The sequence below is a fragment of the Paramisgurnus dabryanus genome, chromosome 1 (genome assembly GCF_030506205.2).
Source record: "Paramisgurnus dabryanus chromosome 1, PD_genome_1.1, whole genome shotgun sequence".
Taxonomy (NCBI): Eukaryota; Metazoa; Chordata; class Actinopteri; order Cypriniformes; family Cobitidae; genus Paramisgurnus; species Paramisgurnus dabryanus.
The window spans coordinates 7,253,339-7,274,224 of NC_133337.1; the positions used below are offsets into that span (position 1 = coordinate 7,253,339).

General features: G+C 39.0%; 2 protein-coding genes across 4 annotated transcripts in view; both read right to left on the reverse strand.

The window, feature by feature from the left end:
* The window catches only part of adipor2 (adiponectin receptor 2), a 33,938-nt gene extending 23,907 nt beyond the window's left edge, over window positions 1-10,031 (reverse strand). The window contains exon 1 of the mRNA XM_065255281.2: window positions 9,880-10,031. The gene's annotated coding sequence lies outside the window, so the exon portion shown is untranslated. The remainder of the gene's footprint in view (window positions 1-9,879) is intronic.
* A 1,329-nt stretch (window positions 10,032-11,360) lies between these two features.
* wnt5b (wingless-type MMTV integration site family, member 5b) overlaps window positions 11,361-20,886 on the reverse strand; it is an 80,447-nt gene continuing 70,921 nt past the window's right edge. For all 3 annotated transcript variants that reach the window (XM_065265666.2, XM_065265665.2, XM_065265664.2), the window contains one exon: window positions 11,361-13,778. In XM_065265666.2, the coding sequence (XP_065121738.1) occupies window positions 13,320-13,778 (459 nt within the window). In that variant the 3' untranslated portion in view covers window positions 11,361-13,319. The remainder of the gene's footprint in view (window positions 13,779-20,886) is intronic.

The following is a 20,886-nucleotide window of genomic DNA, read 5'->3' on the forward strand; positions in this document are numbered from 1 at the left end:
TCCAGGGTCTGGTATTCCTAAATATCAAAACCCATGCCAGAAAACTAATCTGATTTGGGAGCTTTAGAATTATATGATAAAAGGAAAAGTTTTAACAAGGCTACTCAGTGTCTTAGCAAACACCTGACAAGCACGATCCTAACAAAGTAAAGATTAGACCGTTTATTGCGACACATATACAGCATTTGACCACTAACTGCGAATCAGCACTCTCTTTCGAATGCTTGCCAGCCAGAAGAGAGTTTAATTTGAGTTGGTATCAGTTGGATCATTGAACAGTCTGCCAAGTTTACAGCAGTGAGAATCTTCACAGCCACAGCTGCAAAACTGACAGCATCCGTCTGCTCAGAGTTTCACTCCTTTTGTAAATCAAAAGTGTGGCAACAGCTGTGGGTTTACATGCCAGGAAAAGATTCAGCAAGAAATGTAAATGACATGCTTGTGCTCTGTCCAGTTTGGTAAAAACAAGGTAAAGAGGGCAGAATTGGCCCACGTCTCAAGTTCAGCACACCTCTGGTGTCGCATCCATTGGTTTGGTATAATGTTACATGGCTTGAGTGTGAACACACGCTCGTGGAAAAAATGACCCCACTTGCTCGCTTGGCCTGCACGGTGTTATGTCCGACCAGAAAACTGATACAAACGGTTTTGAATGTCAGTACATGGGGAGGAGCTGACTAGTCATTATCGATTCATTATCACCTAATTAACTTCACTATAAACAACTGTCAAATGATCTTCTAGGCTCTGGTGTCCTTTGACTCCAAAAACAGTTTCATATTATTTGCATGTAAACATTCAGCTGTTAAGTCATGCATAGCATGAAATCACTCTTTACAGACCCCCAGGTTGGCGTTAATACCACATCAAAGCAAGCATGCCTGAGCGCCAACTTAAACATGTTCTGGTTAATGATCTGTTCATGAGCAAAACACACTTCTAAAGAAGCAGGCTGTGGATATCCATTGTGTGATTCGAAGAGCCTCTTTTTCTTTAACTCGGAAACAAAACAAAAAAAAAATCAATTGAGACAGCAAAAGAGCTTAAAAGGGGCATACCGGGAAACCAGAAAGAAAGAAATGGCATTTGAAATTGATTTTCTTTTGTCGCCAAAATAGCTGACATGCAACTAGCTGACCGTTTTCTGTGTTTTCATGGCTAAACCATCACAGCTAGATAGTCTCTCAGCATTTCCTTATTCGCAGTTTCCGAGATTCACTCTGTGCTGCAGGAACTGTTAAATCATACAAAACAATATACACACACACAACGTCAATGTTCAATTATTAAAAACACAAAATACTTCATTTTAATCTATATGTAAATGTTGGCCAAGTGTTTAAATTTTGTTTGTATAGCATAATTTTTAGCGATAACTTGTTCTCTAATTGATCAGACAGCAGTCTGTATCAACAATAATGGCTGTAATGTTCAGTTTGGGACAGGAACAGCTCACGGCACTTTGTTTGGAGGACATTATTAGAGGACATTATTAGAGGATGTTAATTAAGATGTTTTGTTTTTTTTATCTGAAGATCTAGATGGAGCCCAAACAAACACAACTGAATGCAGGTTTAAATATTTCTATAGGTTGCACCGTTGTTAACATTGCATCATAAAAATGTGGTGCTTCTGGCACAAGACATTTATTTAATTTATTTAGAACTTACTCCATCGGCAACTAATTCAGTACTCAAGTAGGCAAAATGCCCTTCCCTACTTCAATCTCAAGCACGTGTGCTTTCCAGAACCCAAAAAGCCACAATTCTGTAGTAGTTCCGACTCTCAGCAATCTCTTTGAGATTTGAGAAGTGATCATTTAATGAGGATAATAGGAACGTGCTATGAAAAGAAAAGCAATCAAAATAAGTGGGACTGGAGTAACATGAAGTAGCAGATTGCGGCGTCTATATAAAGTGTTCTCTCTGTTTATTACACAAAGACCACTTGACCCTGGTTGTGCTTCGCAGCAAAAGCTGTTGCGTTGTTCAAATCTGCGCAAGGAGGAAATGAGTCACCCTTAAAAGGGGAGCGATTGATCCTGCAGACACATGTTTAGAACTAGGGCTGGACCAGAATATTCGAATATTCGTTCCGTGGGTTGATATTCGATTTTCAGTTTTGAGATTTGAATAATATATAAATATTTTTACAGCGTTAATGCAGAGCTTTTGCCAAGCAGGAAGTGCGCTTCGCGCTCCCGCTCTATAGGTGGCGCAGAGAGACCAACATCCACAACTAACAGCCACCAGTTGAAGAGATCGCCTCAAACGGAAAGCGTGCTTCCTGCTTTGTTATTCACGCTAATAGTGTTGTTTCAAAAACGGATTGATTTGCTTCACAAGACGTCAATATGTCACACGGAGTTATGGGGGATTACGTTTGTATTGGATATATATGCTTTAGCTCTTAAAGTGTGCGGATCGGTTGACTTGCATGACGGAGCACTGGGGTTTCTGCAAAATATCTTCTTTATTGTTCTACTGATGAAGAAAAACATATTGGATGGTGTAAGAATTATAAATAAACTTGATTTTGAAAGTATTCTACCGTTTTATTACAGTTTGTTGAACTTCCTTCATTTATTTTTGTTTATTTAAATGGCCTACCCTTTACGTAGTCAGTAATTACTGTGCTGCTAATTTCTGATACGGGAATGTTTGTTTGTTAGAAAAATGTTAGGCTACCTTATTAAAAGTATTGCTCTTGTGTTTTGTTTCACGAATACTGTTCTCGCAGGACGCGTCGTGACAGGCACGCCGCTTCCGGCTTGTGCTGTTCTGTAGTATTTTTAAAGTTTATTAATTCTAAACCATCACATTCCATATTGCACAAAAAAAAGCATTACACTCCCTTGGGTCCGGAGCAACACATCCGCCACATAATAAAACTGTAGACAGACAGACAGACACACACACGCACAGATTCCTGTCTTTATTAAAGAGAAAAATATGTTCAGCCCCTCCTTCCGAAGCTTCGAATATTTGATTTGATTTCTACTAGAGCTTCGAAGCTCAAAAAATGGTATTCGGAACAGCCCTACTTAGAACCACAGCCTAAAAGAGAAAACACATATGGACAAATGCAAAGCTTGTAAATCAGATTTTTGGGAATCTTTTCTTGTTTATATACAGTATATTCATTGCGTGTGCTAGGGCTGTCACTTTTTATTCGATATTCGAATATGCATCCGAAAATGACGTGAAATATCCGTATTCGAACTATAAATAAACCATCCGTTTTTTTTAAATGCCATGTGTAGCGCATTTTTTACAGTAACACCTTGTAATGGGAAGGAGTGAGACCGACGACGGCAACTGTGCGCAAGAGAGGGAATCAAATGGGACCAAAATGAACCTCATGTGCATGTCAGGATAGAATTATAGTTTGTATATAAAATGTCATATTGTTTATAGTGTTAAATATTATAGCAGAATAAAAAGCTTGTGTTAATACGTTCGCATTATGAAATTAGCATGTATGAAGATAATTTCATCATTTTTACAACGCAATGTAAACTTTATATTAAACAACAACAGCATTTGTCTTGTAAACGGATTTGAAATTATCACGTGCTGACTGTTGCCCGTCATATTGACGACAAGTGAGATTTGCTTAAATCAGCGGTAAGTTTAATGTCATCTAAAGGGTTTGTGCTCTCTATCATTGAAAACGGGCAAGCAAACAGCACGCGCAGGGTTAATGTACTTGTGAATGACGGCTCACAAACGCGTGGGATAGGCTTTGTTATGTGTGCTTGTTGTCAATGACAGTTCTGGTCACAAACACGCTCAAGCGCGGGATATGTGTGCTTGTCAATGACGGGCATTAAATCCGCGGAATTCCGCAGAGTTTTCTGCCGAAATCTGCGGGCGCGAATTCCGTTTGCGTCTGCCTATATACTCCTGCTGCTATTTAAGTTGTCACGTTATTGTTTGTAACTGTTCTGAATCGTTTTTTATATATACAAGTTTGTTATTCATAAGTTGATAACCTGCTGTTTCAAACATTAAGTAAAAAAGTAATCCAGACAACCCTGTTTATGACTGTGACTGTTATTAATTTTATGATTGAATCTCCATTACGGTGGGTTTTTGTTGCGCGTGGGCGCCTAGATATTCGAATATATTCGGATACATTGCATGATATTCGAAATCCGTTCGAATTTGATTTTTCTCAAAAGTGACAGCCCTGTAGGGATGCACCGATACCACTTTTTTGGAATACGAGTACGAGTACGAGTACTTGCATATCAGTACTTGCCGATACCGATACCGAGTACTTAATAAAAAACATGATTTAAATTTACAGGTAGGGCTGTGACGGTTAGGATATTTTCTCACCGCGGTGAAGCATAAAAAAAATCATGCGCTTATGCGGTTAACCGCACAACAGTAACCCCCAAAGCCCAAAAGCACAACCCCCCACCCCCGCAAAGCATCGGAAACGTCTTCTTATTTATTATTAAAACAACAAATTATATTAGCAATAACAACATAAAATAATATTTATTTCCATAGGTATAATATATATATAGCAATACATATATATATTTTTATATATAATATATATAATAATTATATAATTTTTTGTCATCGTTTATAACCCATTTGTACAATACATTTCATACAATAGCAACCTGAAAAAAACTAGAAAGAACATGCCGAGCTTAACATTGTTTCTTGTAAGCAAAACCTTGATTCCAATTTCTTTAGACATTTTTAGAGTGTTTTTCGGGTAACACTCCGTGGATATAACGCACTCCTCCAAACGCAACGGGTTGAACGTTAAATAATTTATTGCACAATAAAATGGGTTACAAACAATGACAAAAACTGTTCCATAATTCATATTAAACTCAAAAGAAACGAAAATAAATACTATTTCATGTTACTATAGTTAATATGTTTAATTATAATTTTTCAAAGCAGATACAAATAACGTATTGCATCATCCCGTAAATAACTGCGCAAAACTTATGGATACTCCAATCAATGCTTTAAATTACTGCTGTCCATTTACATAATCAAGAAGATAATAAAACTTTTTTGATCCCGAGCTGGAGAAATTAGTTTACAGCATTAACGGGTCACGCGGTCAGTAAGCCCTCACCTGCCTGACTGATGTCACTCTGGTACTTTGCTCCTCTCGCAAAAGTCTTGGAGATTTCCAACTGTCGTTGCTGGGCTGAAGTTTTATGCTTTACTAAAGGTATGTTTGGTGCTCCCGAGTCCGACAAACGCCACATGATAGTTAATCATCACAAGATGTGATTTTAGATAGTGGCATTTCCTCGCTACGATAGTCAGACATATAGGTCTACAGCCGACCGCGCTAGCCTTCATAACTATAGTTGGCATGTTTGACCATTATAGTTTTAAATAATTATGCTATTATTATCAGTACCAACGCGCATTTCGTGCTGCCCGGTGACCTTCTTGCACCTGAATAATGTAATGCGCGTGGCTGTGAGATTTCCTTGCACTTGAGATTTTGTTATTCGCGCAGTGAGTGAGTTGGTACAGTTCCATGGCATGCAATAAATATCAGAGCACCTGGGCATGACGCGCTTAAATTAATGGCTTCATGTTTAAGAAGATTGCACCCGTGACAGTAGGCTACTTGTGTGTATTTAAGTACTGAAACTAAGTAATGAAATAACAATTATAAGACATGCGCACATAATAAACCCCTATATATGTTTAATGCACCGTCCCTCCCCCTTGTGCGGAAAGCAGTTTTTTTCTCTAGAACCCTTGATCACAGGATGGAAGACAGTAAATTAGGATTAACAATGACTTTTGTGTATAGTTCATATCATACACCATATGACTTCTGTAACTTTCACCAGCAAAATAAAGAAAATATAAAAAAGTGCGGTGATGACGATGATGAACTCAGCACCGCGGTTGGCATCTCATTACTGCGGTGATGCGGTGACGCGGTTATCGTCACAGCCCTATTTACAGGTAACTGTAAAACTTTAACTGTTTTTTTTTTAACAGATTTAACAAAAAAACAAGGGACTAGTTTTCCAGTTTGTTGTAAACTCTGCCTCTTTGGACAACACAAGAGGCATTAACCCCTTACACGCCGCTCAAACATAGACATTTCTCAGACCGTGGTATCGATTCCTGGTATCGGGGGACTTTTAAAGAGTACAAGTACTTTAGAAAATGTGGTATCGAGGCCGATACCCGATACCAGTATCGGTATCGATGCATCCCTAAGCCCTAGCGTGTGTTACTTAAAAGTCTAACTAAATTGAACCGAAAAATGTTTGTACTATGCCTGACATGCGAACAGCTAACATGGACCCACCACTCGGTTTACAGAAGGTCACATGGCAACATATTCAAGAAATAAGTGACGATTCGTGGAACTGTAGCATAGATTTCAACGTTTGACAGCCGCTGAGCCTCACAAACATTGCAGAGCACTGCCAGGACAGTGAATCTTGCATGTATACTAAAATGACATGAATGTTACTCAAACGTATCATGCGAACAAACCGGTTCAGGGAATTGCATTTATGGTATTAACACATTACGCAATAAATCCCTCGATTTTCAAAATATAGAAAACATGGGGCTCCAAATCTCTTAATTTCTTTGATGAAGAAAATGTGAATGTTTCAATTGTTTGTCATTAACAGAAAAGATCTTTATGGACATTGCATTCACAAAGAACTTGTCTTCAATTTGAGTGACTAGTACTCCAGGACTGGAAATCACAATTAATTTTCCATGACAAAGAAAACCCAAGACTTTTAAAAAGATAATACTTCGTATTCTTAAACAGAAATGTACATTGTGTTCAGTAACACTCTGAAACAACATTCCAAGAGTAGACATCACTGGTTCCAACAAACAATGTCCTGATGAGACACATTACTGACTGCATATCTGACTTTCCTGAGGATTATGAACCCAAAAAAAGTACAAGTGAGAGAATAGAAAAACCCAAACAAAAACAGCAGCTGGAGCCAGTCATTGTGCATGTGGGCCATGTGACCGGCTAAGGGAGAAAACATTGGGGCTAGAGAAGCCTTTGTGTGCCGTCTGCATGTCACAAGACCAGAGTTGACCACCAGCACTGCTGACCTTGCTCAGAGAGGAAAGGGCCCTTTGTGAGAGGGTTACAGAAAACCTCACCAACTAAACTAAGGGCACAACGAATACGTGCATTTTCAAAAAATACACTTTCTTCGCTCATATTCAATCCGGGCAAAATATCCACACATGCACATTGTCTGACACAGAATAATAAAAAGTCACAAGGCAGGAAGTTAAATTATCCTTCACACTCTATGGCTTTTCCACTGTATGGCTTACGGTCTATTTGCCACAGACATAAAAGGTCAAACGCTCCACTTGCTTTGACGTAGGCCTTAAACGCGTTAACCACAGTGGGCAAGGTGAAAGTGTAAACATGGCTCAAATCTTCCATTTACCATTGTATTTAGGGCTGGTATTGGCAAGGGCCTCACAATACGATACATATCAGGATACATTGGTCATGATACAATGTATCATGATACGATACAATACATTTCATGTTGCAATACATTGCAATACTTTTTTTTTTTATCAAACATGTAAAAAATAGAGCTGAATTTTTTTTTACTTTTTTTAAGCCAAAACGCTTCCACATGTCAGCTTTGAAAGCGGCAGGTGTTTTTACATTTTCTGCCATTTTCTCACTCCCGCAAACTGGCCATATATGACAGACAACTGAACAGCGACAACTACAGCAGTGGCGGGGGAGGTCGTTTGACGCACACAGAGGGAATGGGTGTTTCAAAATATCGATAGTAGCGATTGAAATATTGATACGCTATCGTGGAAAAATGTATCACGAGAGTTAGCTGTATCGATATTTTTGCACAGCCCTAATTGTAATCTAATCCAATACATCATCTACACAAACAGCATGAGCCACAAAGGAGTCGGTCGTCTTGGCAACATCTTCCCACCTTGTTCAGATTATGGGAAGTGGGGAATGACATGCTGATGTGGAGCACAGTGCATCCTAAAACGGTTCCACATTCTTAACACAGACGAAACCAATGCTTTGCGTAAGATCGATCAGACACAGTGAAGCAAGCTTCAGTTCAGCAGAAACCTTGTCATTTACAAGATGTTTGTTTTGCCAATCAATGACACAAAATGCAATCCATTATAAAGGGCATTCCCATAGCTCAGACGTAACGATTTAACTCTACTGCCGACAGTGAATCAAATAAACAAAGATAAGGTTTGATATTTTGACTAATATTGTATACAGATATTTACAATCATCTAACGCAATGGTCTGTTTTTATATTGAGTCTTTGGTAACTTAAATTGCAAAGTAAAACAGAACTAAACATAGAAACAAAGAAACTAAACTTTTTTGCATTTACATCTATATAATAATAACAATTGCGTTCATTTTAATAATACATTTATTTTTTATTATATAATCATGTGCAAAACAGGCACATATGTACAAAATCTGCAGTAAAAAAAATCTATCATGTAACAAACTAACATATTTTCAGTGAACATGAATGTATGTAAAAATCTCAATACACGTTTAATTCTGAATAAAGGTGCACGCATCTGATATTTGCTGAGGCTGATGAAAGGAAATTAAACAGTGCTTTTCACTCGCCGGATGCACAAAAAGGGAAAGTCAATAGGCAAAATTGCAAATCTATGGTCCAAGATGATCTCCTGGTGGAAGGTAGCTTTGACAGGCACAGTTACTATTTATAACTCATAAAAACCTTAATTCATTTTGTGTTAAAAAAGATGAGCAATTATTAAGTGCTGCATGATCTTTGCTTTGAAAATGAAGTTGCCAGTTATCCAGGAATATTTCTTCTATAACTAGAAAAAGATATGAGAGAATAGCAGGACTTGGTCCCATGACATCCAATTTATTTTTAAGATGACAACCTATGAGCTACAATACGCATATAATGCAGCAACATTGGTTCTCGTAGTACAAAAACACAGAGAGTTGGGGGGATGTATTTAAAATACTGCCTGCTGGTTGCAAGCAGTGCATCATTAGGCAGCAGCAAGACATTTAAGTGAATTTAAAACAATGAAATGGACTAAAGCAATCTCTCCTTGCAACAAAATGTCAAAAAGTAAATAACTGTGCATTCACAAAGGCATCAATTTCAACAGTCAGAAACTAGGTCAGAAATGCCCGTGAAGACAGCAAGTCAATAAAGATCAACAGTGAGCTGTCAAACTATTTCATAGATTGACACTTGAAGATATAAATCTCCATTATGTTAACCATAAGATGTATTGTTTCGAAACGGTTTCCACTAACGACAATCGTCATTTGACCTCTACCACTTCAATGCAAGTTACAATAAGGCTTGTTTGTTTACAACACAAAGAAAAACAACATCTTCTATTGTCATGTCCGAGTAACATCAGCAAGGTAAAATCCCGTCACAACTCTATCGAATCATACAAACAAGAGAAAAAAACAAGTCAAAAAGCAAACAAAAGCGTTGCTGGTGGGTCACACTAACCCCTTAAAGACTGACACAACTCAAGTATTAAAGTGACTAACACATAGGACTTCGTCACTATCGTGAAGTCTATGTCGTACTAAAATATTTTAACGAGCTTTTAGATACAATCGTAATTAAATACCGGCTGTCTTTAATCGTTTGATATCAAAATCCTGTTAAAGAAAGGGCTTAAAAACACCAGACGAACCGATTCGTGGTGCTTAGCGACAGTGCTAGTCAGCTAGCGATACTGAGGCAAACAACTTAATTAGCAACAATATTCACAAAGTTTGTCGCCATAGACGACTTAAAATATCATGACAGCCACACGCGCGTGTCGGGCGGGTGGGTTTGGTTACCTGTTTTTGTCAGCGGCAAGACGTTGTTTTGTAAGAGTCTGTTGAGACTGCTGCTGGAATCCAGCGGAGAGTGGACTGACTGTCTCGACCTGACTGGATTTTCTGGATGTCGTTGCGTTCCTATGTGACGCCCCTCGCGTGAGAGCAGAGCGTCCAATCACAATGCCCCGAATCATACCACGTGCTGTATCAGGAGCAACGGGTTTGACGGGATTTGTAGTCCTCATGAGAGTTGTTTGTGATTCGTATTTTGTTTGATTTTTACAGAATAAAACATTTGGTGGTTTCTATATTATATCGTCTCCTTCATTTTTATATTATATAAACTATACTTATTTTCTGACAAAAAAACTCTCTATTTCTTCAACTACTTTGTAAACTGTTTGAAATGGTAAGTACTTATCACAGTCGGTCATGCTAAAGCAATGATTTCATATCACAAAAAAAAAAAATGCTTAGTATTATCTATAAATAGCACTGATAAGTGGTCACGTCCTCACAGCTAGATTCAGATATGAAATCAGTGCTTAAAGTTCCAGTTGTGCAATATTGGAGGGTGACCAGTGTAGTAATCAGTGATAAAGGTTAAATATGAAATGTCTATTAATTTTAGTGAAATTGTAAGGGAGCTAGGTTTCAACAAAAGTCTTAAATTTGTTTTGTGGGTGTTACAATATAACAGTTTAGTATGTCACTTATCACTTTTCATGATAGCAATTAAAAAGTTTAAAACTACACAGGTATTTATGTGGTCATATTAGTTTCCTGTGGCTTTAATGCAGCATAAAGTTGATTTAGCAAGTCAATTCAACCTACTATTTTAGGTTTTGACTTGTGACAAGTTGACACAACTTAAAAAAACAAATTGAAATTGTTTAACTTAAAGTTAAAGTAACAATATAAGTTGATTTCGACAATTTTTTACATTGTATATGAGCTCCTCTAAAATGTCCAATCTAAACCAACTCTTCTAATTGTTTGCAGTACAAAAAGACCAATTGAGTATCATGTAATGAGCCCCATCCCAACATTTAATGATGAACTTAAGAGTCATCCAAATAGAAACTACTCACCTACTCACAAAAAACAGATGTGAGATGTGGGCATGTGCACAGCACCCCAACTCTCTTATTGTTCCTGGTATTCAGCCAAAATCATTGGAACTCTCCCAACCTGTATACGGTTCACACGGTACATGAACTTTTGTGGCAGTGTGTACTAATTGCATAACAAAACCGCTGATCCGAAAATGCAGATAACAACAGTAGTGAAACTAGTCCGAATCTGTGAAAAACAGGGTGTCAACCAAAGAGTTGGAAATCTGAATTGAGACGTTTAACTTGGATAAGCGAAAGTGGGGCCCCACCCTATGAAAGAGGGCTTAGAGATGTACGATGATGTGAAACACATTAAGTCATTAGTCAACCTTTTATATACATTGTTTGACAATAGAAAATATATAAATCAATGTTTGGTGCCATTTCTAACTGCTTTAATGCACATTTTGAATGTGATTTATAATAATTGTTAATGCAATTAAGGAAAGTTGTTAGCAAATTAAACATTGACATAAATGTATGTAATGTATCTTGTCCTGAATCAATAAAAGCGGCCATTGCACCCAAAGTTAAGCTGTACATTTCTAACAGAAATTTAATGAGTGTAAAAGCCACAGTACAGACCTACAGTTTAGTTTACAACCCAAAGATATATTATACATATAAACATATGGTATATAAGAAAGCCCCACAACCAAAATACATCTACATTTATTTACTACACTTTCCATCCTAAAGTATTCAAAAATGCTTTATAGTGTATAAAATACCTGTGACAATGCTGGCCGACTGAATCAAAATAGCAGTTAATGTTAGCTACAACTTTTTGACTTTTGTGCAATATAACACCAATAATAAATGTGAGTATGCAAATGCATACAAGTCAAAAGAAACAAACACATAGAGTGCAACTGAATTAAAGCAGCTCCATCCTTAATCACTAATAATATTTTTAATATTACTGGTTTGAATGAGGGGGAAATACACACAATAAGCATATGATCACAGGGCAGCAAAAACTGTAGACTGACATGTAAGGTCACAGAAATAGTAGAGACTGGTAAGTGATTTGTGATTTGTATACGACTTATTTACAAGTGTAGTTTTCCTCTGAAATGCACAAAAGATCCTATTGTTTGTTCCTTGGCCAAACAGTGGGAAAAGTTGGCTTGGATTGCCCATTCCATCCAAGTGGCCAGTAATATTTCCTCTGTTTGCATATAAATCCCCAGTAAAAACTTCTTTATCAAAAAATAATAATCAGAACAATACATATGATGTATAAAATGAGAAGCAATTAATAAAATATAATCTGAACCACTAGTATTTGGTTACAATATCATTTTTTTGCAGTCCTTATCACATAGCCTTGATTTTTTTTCTATTTTGAGTTACCAGACACACATTCATTACTGTGAGACACACTTGTTCAAACCAACAACAATAACAGTGACAAAACAACACAATATTCTCTGAATATCAGCTGTAGATTACATGTAAATCTAATATATGACATACGGAAGACCCTGAAATGACATTACAAGCAGACATTTGAAAAAGCTAATATGAATGATCCTTTGTGTCGAATCGAATAAATGACAAGCATTTTTAATCCAATGGGGGGGCGACGTGTGGCAAAATAACCAGTAGCTATATGCTCCAGGTTTGATCTTTCACCCTGTCTCCAGGTTTCTTGAGGGAGTGGCTTATGCGAACAGGGTAACAGGAGGTTGAGAGGCATCATTGTGTTCGTGTCATATATTAAAGATCAACATGACATGATGAAACACAATGTCCACGCTGCATTTCTCGCCCCCTGATGTCACCATCTGACTCAAGGTACTTAAGAGCTCTGATATGGGCAAGGTTTGTGGAGGTGTGGTCGAAAATCATCACAGTCTCAAAGCGAATGTTGGACCACAGGTCTTGAAAAGGTTCCTCTGTTGTTCTCCGTCCTCTTTTGACATCTCTACCTTTTCTTGATCCCTCAAGAAAGCTCTAGAGTCTCTAAAGAGTTCACGTGGGCTCTTTCTTTCAGAAAAAGTAGAGGGTTGCACCCTCTTTTAATTTACATTGCTCACAAATTTGTTGACCAGGCACTTTTGACAATAGCTTAACAACAAAATGCACGAGCACTGTGACTGTCTGGTGCCTCCTTTACATCAATGACATCCAACCTAGTCACGTTGAGTCAGAAAAAGTCATTAAATTACTATCAATGGCACACGTACATTTAATTATATACTTTAATTTGTTGCTATTTAATATATCATTTTACATTTAATTATCTCTAAGTTCCCCCTACGGGTCCGTTCAGGGTCCTGCTCATCTCCCTCTAATTGCTCAGTGCCTCTCCATGGCGTACATCCCATCCCCAGGGTGCTACTTGCAGACGAACTGGTCTACCAGCGACGTGCAGCGCTTGCATTTCACGTAGCAGCACCAGTGGAACTTGCAATGGCAGCGCTCATGCTTGTAGGTCTTGAATTGGTCGTAGCCGCGTCCGCAACACATGAGCTCGCAGCCGTCCATCCCCTCCGAAGTTTTGTTGCAGAGGCGCCCCTGGGTGCCCAGGGAACCAGTGGTCTCGTTACGCAAGCAGTAGTCCGGACTCGGGTCGATGTAGACCAGGTCATCGGGAGTCGGGGGGTTGAACCGGTTGTTGACCAGTTCCAGCTTGCCTCGTCGGCTAATACGCATGGCGGCGGCGCTGTCGTACTTTTCCTTTAGGAACTCGCCGACGCGACGGAAGTCCGCCAGCTGGAGCCAACAGGTTTTGAGGCTGCACGAGCCCGACACTCCGTGGCACTTGCATGCAACGTTGGCCAGATTGTACACTGCCTGAAAGGAGAAAGAGATGAAGAGTTGTTGTAAGCGCACGCTATCTCGGAACAGTGATTTGCAGCAAATGACCAAATATTGGCTAGTGTATTTCGACAACTTGGTTGCCAGTTATCACAGTTGATTAAATGAGACAGCAATGGACCATAAATGCGACCTTCAGTGGACACAACCTCCAAATTGAGCCACAGATTGAGGTATAAATATCCACATGCGGATTTGTTTTTGCAATCAACAAAAACATTGCAAATGTAAAATTTAGCAGATAAACTTATGCAGAGAATAAGCCATCTCTCGAATAATTTGAATTCAGACTGCAATACCAATTTTAGAGGTCAATGCCTCTAGAGGTCAATCTTACATTTAGCCCCTTTAATTGTTGGTTAAACTCATAGACCGTAAAAAAATATGGACGTAGTGTCCATGACGTCACCCATTGGCTTGTGAAGATCGTTTTTGAAGCTTAAAGTAGGCGTTGTCTGCCGTCGCCATCTTGGCCGCGCGTCACCGCGAATCACTCGCGGAAAACTGAAAATGGGTAAAGAGGCGAGACATGGCTGAAGCTGAGGTGAAACCACGCCCGCCTAGCGCAAGTCTTGTGACAGCAATGGCTTCTCAGCCGTCACTCAAGCGGCCACGCCCTTAATTATGCAGAAGTTTAAGGCTTAATATAATCGAAACGGATGAGTTACAAAAAATTCACCCCCCACACAGTTGTCATGAAGGACAAAATTAGCTATATAAACCAAAAGCACTTTTTGTACCAGGCTGTAAACATATTATTTTCTACTGTAGAGTTGGGCATTTTTAACATGGGAGTATATGGGAATTGACTCCCTTTTGGAGCCAGCCTCAAGCGGCCGGTCGATGAATTGCAGTTTAAGTCACTTCCGTATTGGCTTCATTAGAGCGATCGGAAGGTTGCCCCTCGGTTAAACTACATCACACAATTTTGTATTGCGACCAATCAGGTTCACGCTTACAAGTAAGTCAGGTATGCAATACCTGTAATTACAAATTACAATTTTTAATTACAAACTTATTACAAATTCATTTGAATTGTGGGGCTGCTGTTTAAGGTTCAGTGTGGGTTTTAAGCGACATTGCAACCGACCTCAATTTCAAAACACATGGAGAAGCTACAGTAGCTAGAGCTTAGATTCTCTGCCCGGGTCGGGCCCTTAATAAGGCACGTCATGTGTCATGCACAGCGTCTCGTCCACTCGCAGTCTTGCTGTGCGTGCTGAACTATTAGCTTAAGTGCAACATAGAGCTTGAAGAAGCAAAGATAAACATTAAAACAGGAGAATTAACTTTAAGCAAGTTTGGAGGAAAATCGGAGGAATGGAAACATTTTAAACTATGGGGAGTGACAAGTGATGGATTTGTCTTGTCTTGTGCTGTCGTGCATTAAATGTGGCACGCTGCTCGCCTATTACAGCAAAAAATTACGGGGACTTCGATGTTACAGATATGTTTTACTTTTGCACAAGCAAATGCCTTTTAACTTACATGTGCAAAATTCTGAATTAAATGAATGTGGTACAATTTTTACAAAAAGAGAGTCTCTAGTAGCCTATGTGTTTTAGCCATTAAATAAGCACCTTAGTTTCAAGTTTGTTAAGTTTTGTTTTGAAGAAATTAATTTTGTTTAGTATAAATTGTATCTTAATTTTAAAAAATTTTTCATCAACCAATTGCCTGCATTTAATACATAAAAAGCAATATAGCAGACAATATAATAATGACATGGAGGCGCCAGAGCGCCACAGTCACACTTACACCATTTGAAACTCGTAACATTACGCTGTCACCGAATTTACAAATGCACATCTTGCTTGTTGCTCACACACATATTTTGTTGAAATAACAATAAGATGAAGTAACATTAATAATAATTAATCTTTAATATTATTTGACTGAATGCTGAAGTTGTGCTTGTTCAATTTAAATACAATTAAAACTTTAATTATGATAATTAAAATAATTGAATATTTAATATTGAGTGCCAATTTTTCGCTCATTTATTAGTTTTTATATAATATATATATAACTGCGCAGCTTCCCCCTGTAGCCTAAAAATCTAGCACAGCAGCACCTGGGTTAGAAAAAAATCTGGCGCCACCCCTGATTATAACGGCCCACATATTAAAAATGGTCGGGTTTAAATCGGGCTCGGGCTCATAATTACAGTTAACGTGTCAGGCCGAACTGGGCTCGGACACAACGCTCTCGGGTAGGGTGGGGCTTGATATGTTGGGCCCGATCTAAGCTCTAACAGTAGCTGCCACAGGACAAACATATCACCGTCTGAGACAACCTAGTGATGAAACGTGTTTTGTTGAGCAGTTTGTCCATGTAGAGCTACTGCAGAAACATAGCGACTTCCTGTAAGGGGACCTGCGGTGTAAGTAGATAAAAACGACTCATTCTTAGGTAATAAAAACAATACAGTTCATAATATAAGATCTTTATAAACCACTAATATTATTGACTCTTGCATTTCTGTCAAGAGATCCTTCTAAAAGTCCCACATTGCACCTTTAATATGCAACTGAAACAGAATATCTTACCTACATTTACATCACATTTAATTTCTGTTTGTATCCGAGTTTTGAATACTTATAATACATTATTTTATGGTATATTATCTGTTGGCTGCTGTATTTATACTCAAAACAAAAATTAACTAAGGTTTTCTTGTTATATATGGGCGGTTTCGCAGACAGGGTTTAGGTTAAGCCAGGACTAGGCCTTAGTTATATTAGGACAATTAAGTAGTTTTTACAAACAAACCTTGAAAAAAATAAAGACAACACTGGTGTGCATCTTGAGACAAAACAATAACACTAATATATGTTAAGATATGTCAGTACAAGGCGTTTTTAAATGAAGGCACCTCAAACATGCATTTTTGTCTGGGACTAGGGTAAGCCCTGTCCATGAAACCACCCAATAGTGTTTTAAATTGTGCGTGTTCCAGTCCAATGGTACATCTCACAATTAGGAAGATCGCAAATCAGATCGTAGATCTTGATAGTTATAAAGATCGTCATATAATCCCCCCACCCCAAATCACATACAAACGTCACTAATGACTGACACTGAAATTGCTGTACTGAGAAATCTTTATGACGGCCCTAGGGTCACAAACGGCAAAACAAGAATCTGGGAGTGGCCCACATTTTATTATCTATTTAGATAAGCTATCAGCCTGTAAATCATTTTACACATTTTCTGAGATGTCTTTGAAAAGGGCAGGGTTTTGGAGAAAGGCTGTGTGGTTTAGGAAATGGTGGGGGTCTCCTAATGTGATCAAAGTATTAAAACCCAATCAAACATTGTGTTATCAAAGGTTTTGCACGTTATGTACATGCAATGATATCAGATCAGATTACAGTTAAACAAACAAGCACCAAAGATGTAAATATGCAGTAGATGTTTTTATGTTCCTATAGTCAGATTGATAGAACTTGTGTAAGCAACACAAAGGCCATGGGTTTAATCACACATACTAATAAAACATACCACCTGCAAGTCAGTCAATTTGTATAAAAGCAACTTGCATAAATGTAAATATTTATGTTACAATGTGCAAATGTTTTTAAACAAATGCTTAAACATGTACATTGCACACATCAAATGCATGGCAAATGCTTTTATCCAAAGCAATGTATAGTGCATTACAAGGTATACATTATCTGGGTTCCTTTTACTTTGTTAAGCAATGCCCTACCACTGAGCCATATAGGAGCACATATCAAACTTTATTACATTTAATATTTTAGTTAGTGTTTTCACATTTTGTTCATATAGCGCAACTGGTAGTGCATTAGCAATGCAGGAGATCTTGGGTTTGAATCCCAGGGGGCACACAAACTGCTAAAAATGTTTACCATGAAGTCACTTTGGATAAAATCCCCTGCCAAATGCCCAAATGTAAATGCGACAGCAGTAATGCGTGATACTGGTATAAAATGATCTTTTATCAAAACAAGTCCGCCCTCTAGAGGCCAACTGCATTCAATGCACCGAGGGCATCTTGTCAACCTGGTGGGGCTCCCACAGGCCTTTGAGTTTATGGTCCCTTAACAAACAAGAGAAGTGCGGTGAGAGCATTTTGAGAACAATGGGATGAATAGTCATTCTGTTTAGAACACACAGAGAAGCCCACGTACACTGACAACAGACTTCCTGCTGATTCAATTCACTGCACCCCCCAGCTGAATCAATAAAGAAACACTCGACATATTGTTGTAATGAACTAACGGACGTTTTACCTTTCCTTTTCCTTTCTTTATTCATTTCATTATTTTGCATTTAACGTTCAAAGACCATTACTTGGGGCAAACCGACCGCACTGGGTCGCACCTAATGCATTTCACATCAAGTACAATCGCTTCTCCATTGTCTGGGCTCCATCAAGTTTGGGTGGGCATGGTTGGGTATTTCCCCTCTTGGTTTGTGACGTGTCTTGTTTGTTATACCTTTGTGCATGTTTAGTGTCCTGAACGAGAGAACATTAAAGGCATTCTCCCTTTCCTTCTCTGTCATTTAAGACCCAGCAGACTCCTCCCATTAACACCTCACGTGAGAACATTTAATGGCCGTCTTTGAGGATGTTCCCCGCTAATTTTCAACCCCCCTTTGGTGGCAGCTGGTTAGGTTAGGCTCACACACAGACATCAGGGAAGTTCCAACACCTTTCAAGTCTCTATCATCACCGGCCCTACCTGCATACCTGTCTACAATCCAGAAACAACACACGCGCTTACGTAAACAAGCTTTCCCACAAGCTAGAGGCTCACATCACGCAAACGCTTCTTGGATATTTACTATCTCGCGTGTGAGGCTGCCAGTTACGTTACCTCTCTAATGATCTCTCACAAAAGGGTTTTGGAGATTTGTATGCAACATGTGCGTCCAACTGAAACTGTGTTCATATAAAGGCCTCTACTTTTTCTTTCATCTGTCTCCTTTGCTCTCGTTTCTCCCCCCACTCCCTTTTCACTCTCTTTCTTTCCTTTTCTCTTTCTGGGCCGAGTGACCAAGGTGTGATGGATAGACAGACTCATTGGTGCGTGGAAAGGACACGCTTGCGGTGCTGCGTATAATAGAGCACGCTCAGACAGGGTCAGGGTCGGCTACCGGGCGGGCTCGGGGCGGAGAGCAAAGACGCCAAACAATCGTTCTTGAAGTTGTGGAGATAAGAGACGCGGGATGGGGATAAAGAATCCAAAGTAAACAAATGTAATCTTATGCTGAGCTGCGCTAAGAAAATGTAGCAGTTTTTAAAGCCAGGAAAATGTATCTGGGCATAGACATAAATACATAGATGATACTGAAGAAAAAATGTACAATAACACTTTGGGGCAGTTGGCCAGACAGGGTTTAGGTTAATCCAGGATTAGACCTTATTAACATTAGGTCATTTAAGAAGTTTTTACAAACATACCTTACAAATAACATTACATTGGTATTTTTAAAGAGCTACAGTATAACACAGTTTATGAAGTGTTTTTTATTATTGTTGAGTTGTGTATGTGAATAGGATTTTTCAAAGCTATACTTTAAAGGGACCCAAAATAAGATATTTTGATAAATGATGGTTTGCACACAGTTGAGGGTACCCGTTAACACCATTTTATTGGTTTGTCCCACTATGGAAGTTAATGGGTACCATCAACAGTGTGCTCTTCTTTTGTGTTCAACAGAATAAAGAAATGAGGGTGAGTAAATAATGACAACATTTTTCATTTTTGGGTGAACTATTCCTCTAATGACAAAACTATCTCCAGACTTTAGCCCAAATCGGACAACACCTCCACATCATCCCCATACAGGGCATTCGAAAAGATAATATGCTTCTTTAAAAGGTCTTGTGAATGTATTAGGATGAATGTATTCAAATGAATTATTCAAATAAAGATTAAAACATGTCTGTCTACTACAGTTGATTTAAAACAGAACACATATGATCTTTATAGAAAGCAGAGGCCTCTTATCTCTTCAGTTTGGGTCACGGGCCTTTGTGACCCACAGCACTGGAACCACACGCACCATCTAACCCCTGCCTTGACTCCACACTGAGGAGCATCTGATACGGTTCTGACGCCTCTACAAAAGCCCACCAACACTAAAGCCTTTACAAGTCTCCTGCAAACAGGCCCCTTGGAAAAACAATACTGAGGTGATGGGTCTCTCCGGAAAATGGGGAACACATCTGCCTCATGATGCCCCACCTCAGAATAAACTAGCATAAACTTTTCATCAAGACGGGTGGTGATCATTCAAAAACGAACTAAAAGCAAGTCAATAAGTGAAGTTAAGGGTGGTCGGTTAGCTCGACTACGTGAGATGTAATCTCCCAGCAGGCACATCCAGACCCCATCCAGACCTTGACCTCGTCACCTTTGGGAGCTCCGGGAGAAGATTCAAGGAACTGAGAAGTGCCGTAACTCCAAAGAAGGGGCCCTGTCTTCTGTAAACAGCTTAAATACACTCATCTTCCCTAAGACAAACATACGCAGCGGTGCTCTGCCACGGCAAGCGCCCACATCGGCGAGCAAATGGACTTTTTATGGGACTGTTTCATTTTAAAAGCACTCAAATAACTACGGGAAAGAAGATGGAATCGGGGTGTGGTATGACAGAGTGTGGGACTCATAAGAGGACGAGGAACACAATCCTGTTTGATGGTGTGTTTTGGCAGGATGTGGTGACATTCTGCAGCGCATTCCGACGGGGCAATAAGCTGCCCACTCAAGTTTTATGCCCACCTGAACGTGGCAGCGGGTCCACAGCTTGATGGAGCCAGACCCCCCCCTTACGCACGCATATTTGGATACGGTCCAGTAATCTACTATATAGCTGTTCTATAAAACAGCACGAAACCGCTCGGAAAGAAAATGTGCAGAGTCAGAGAGTTCCTGACTAAACTTATTGGTCACACATCACCCTATAAAAAACTATTCATTCTGGCCAAACTGTTAAATTAATAAAATTATGATCGGACAACCATTTAAGCAACAGTTTTAAGGGAAGTACCATGTGATAATGAAATGTGAAGAGCCCATTATCCCTTTGCTCAGAATTTTTCAGAACAGAT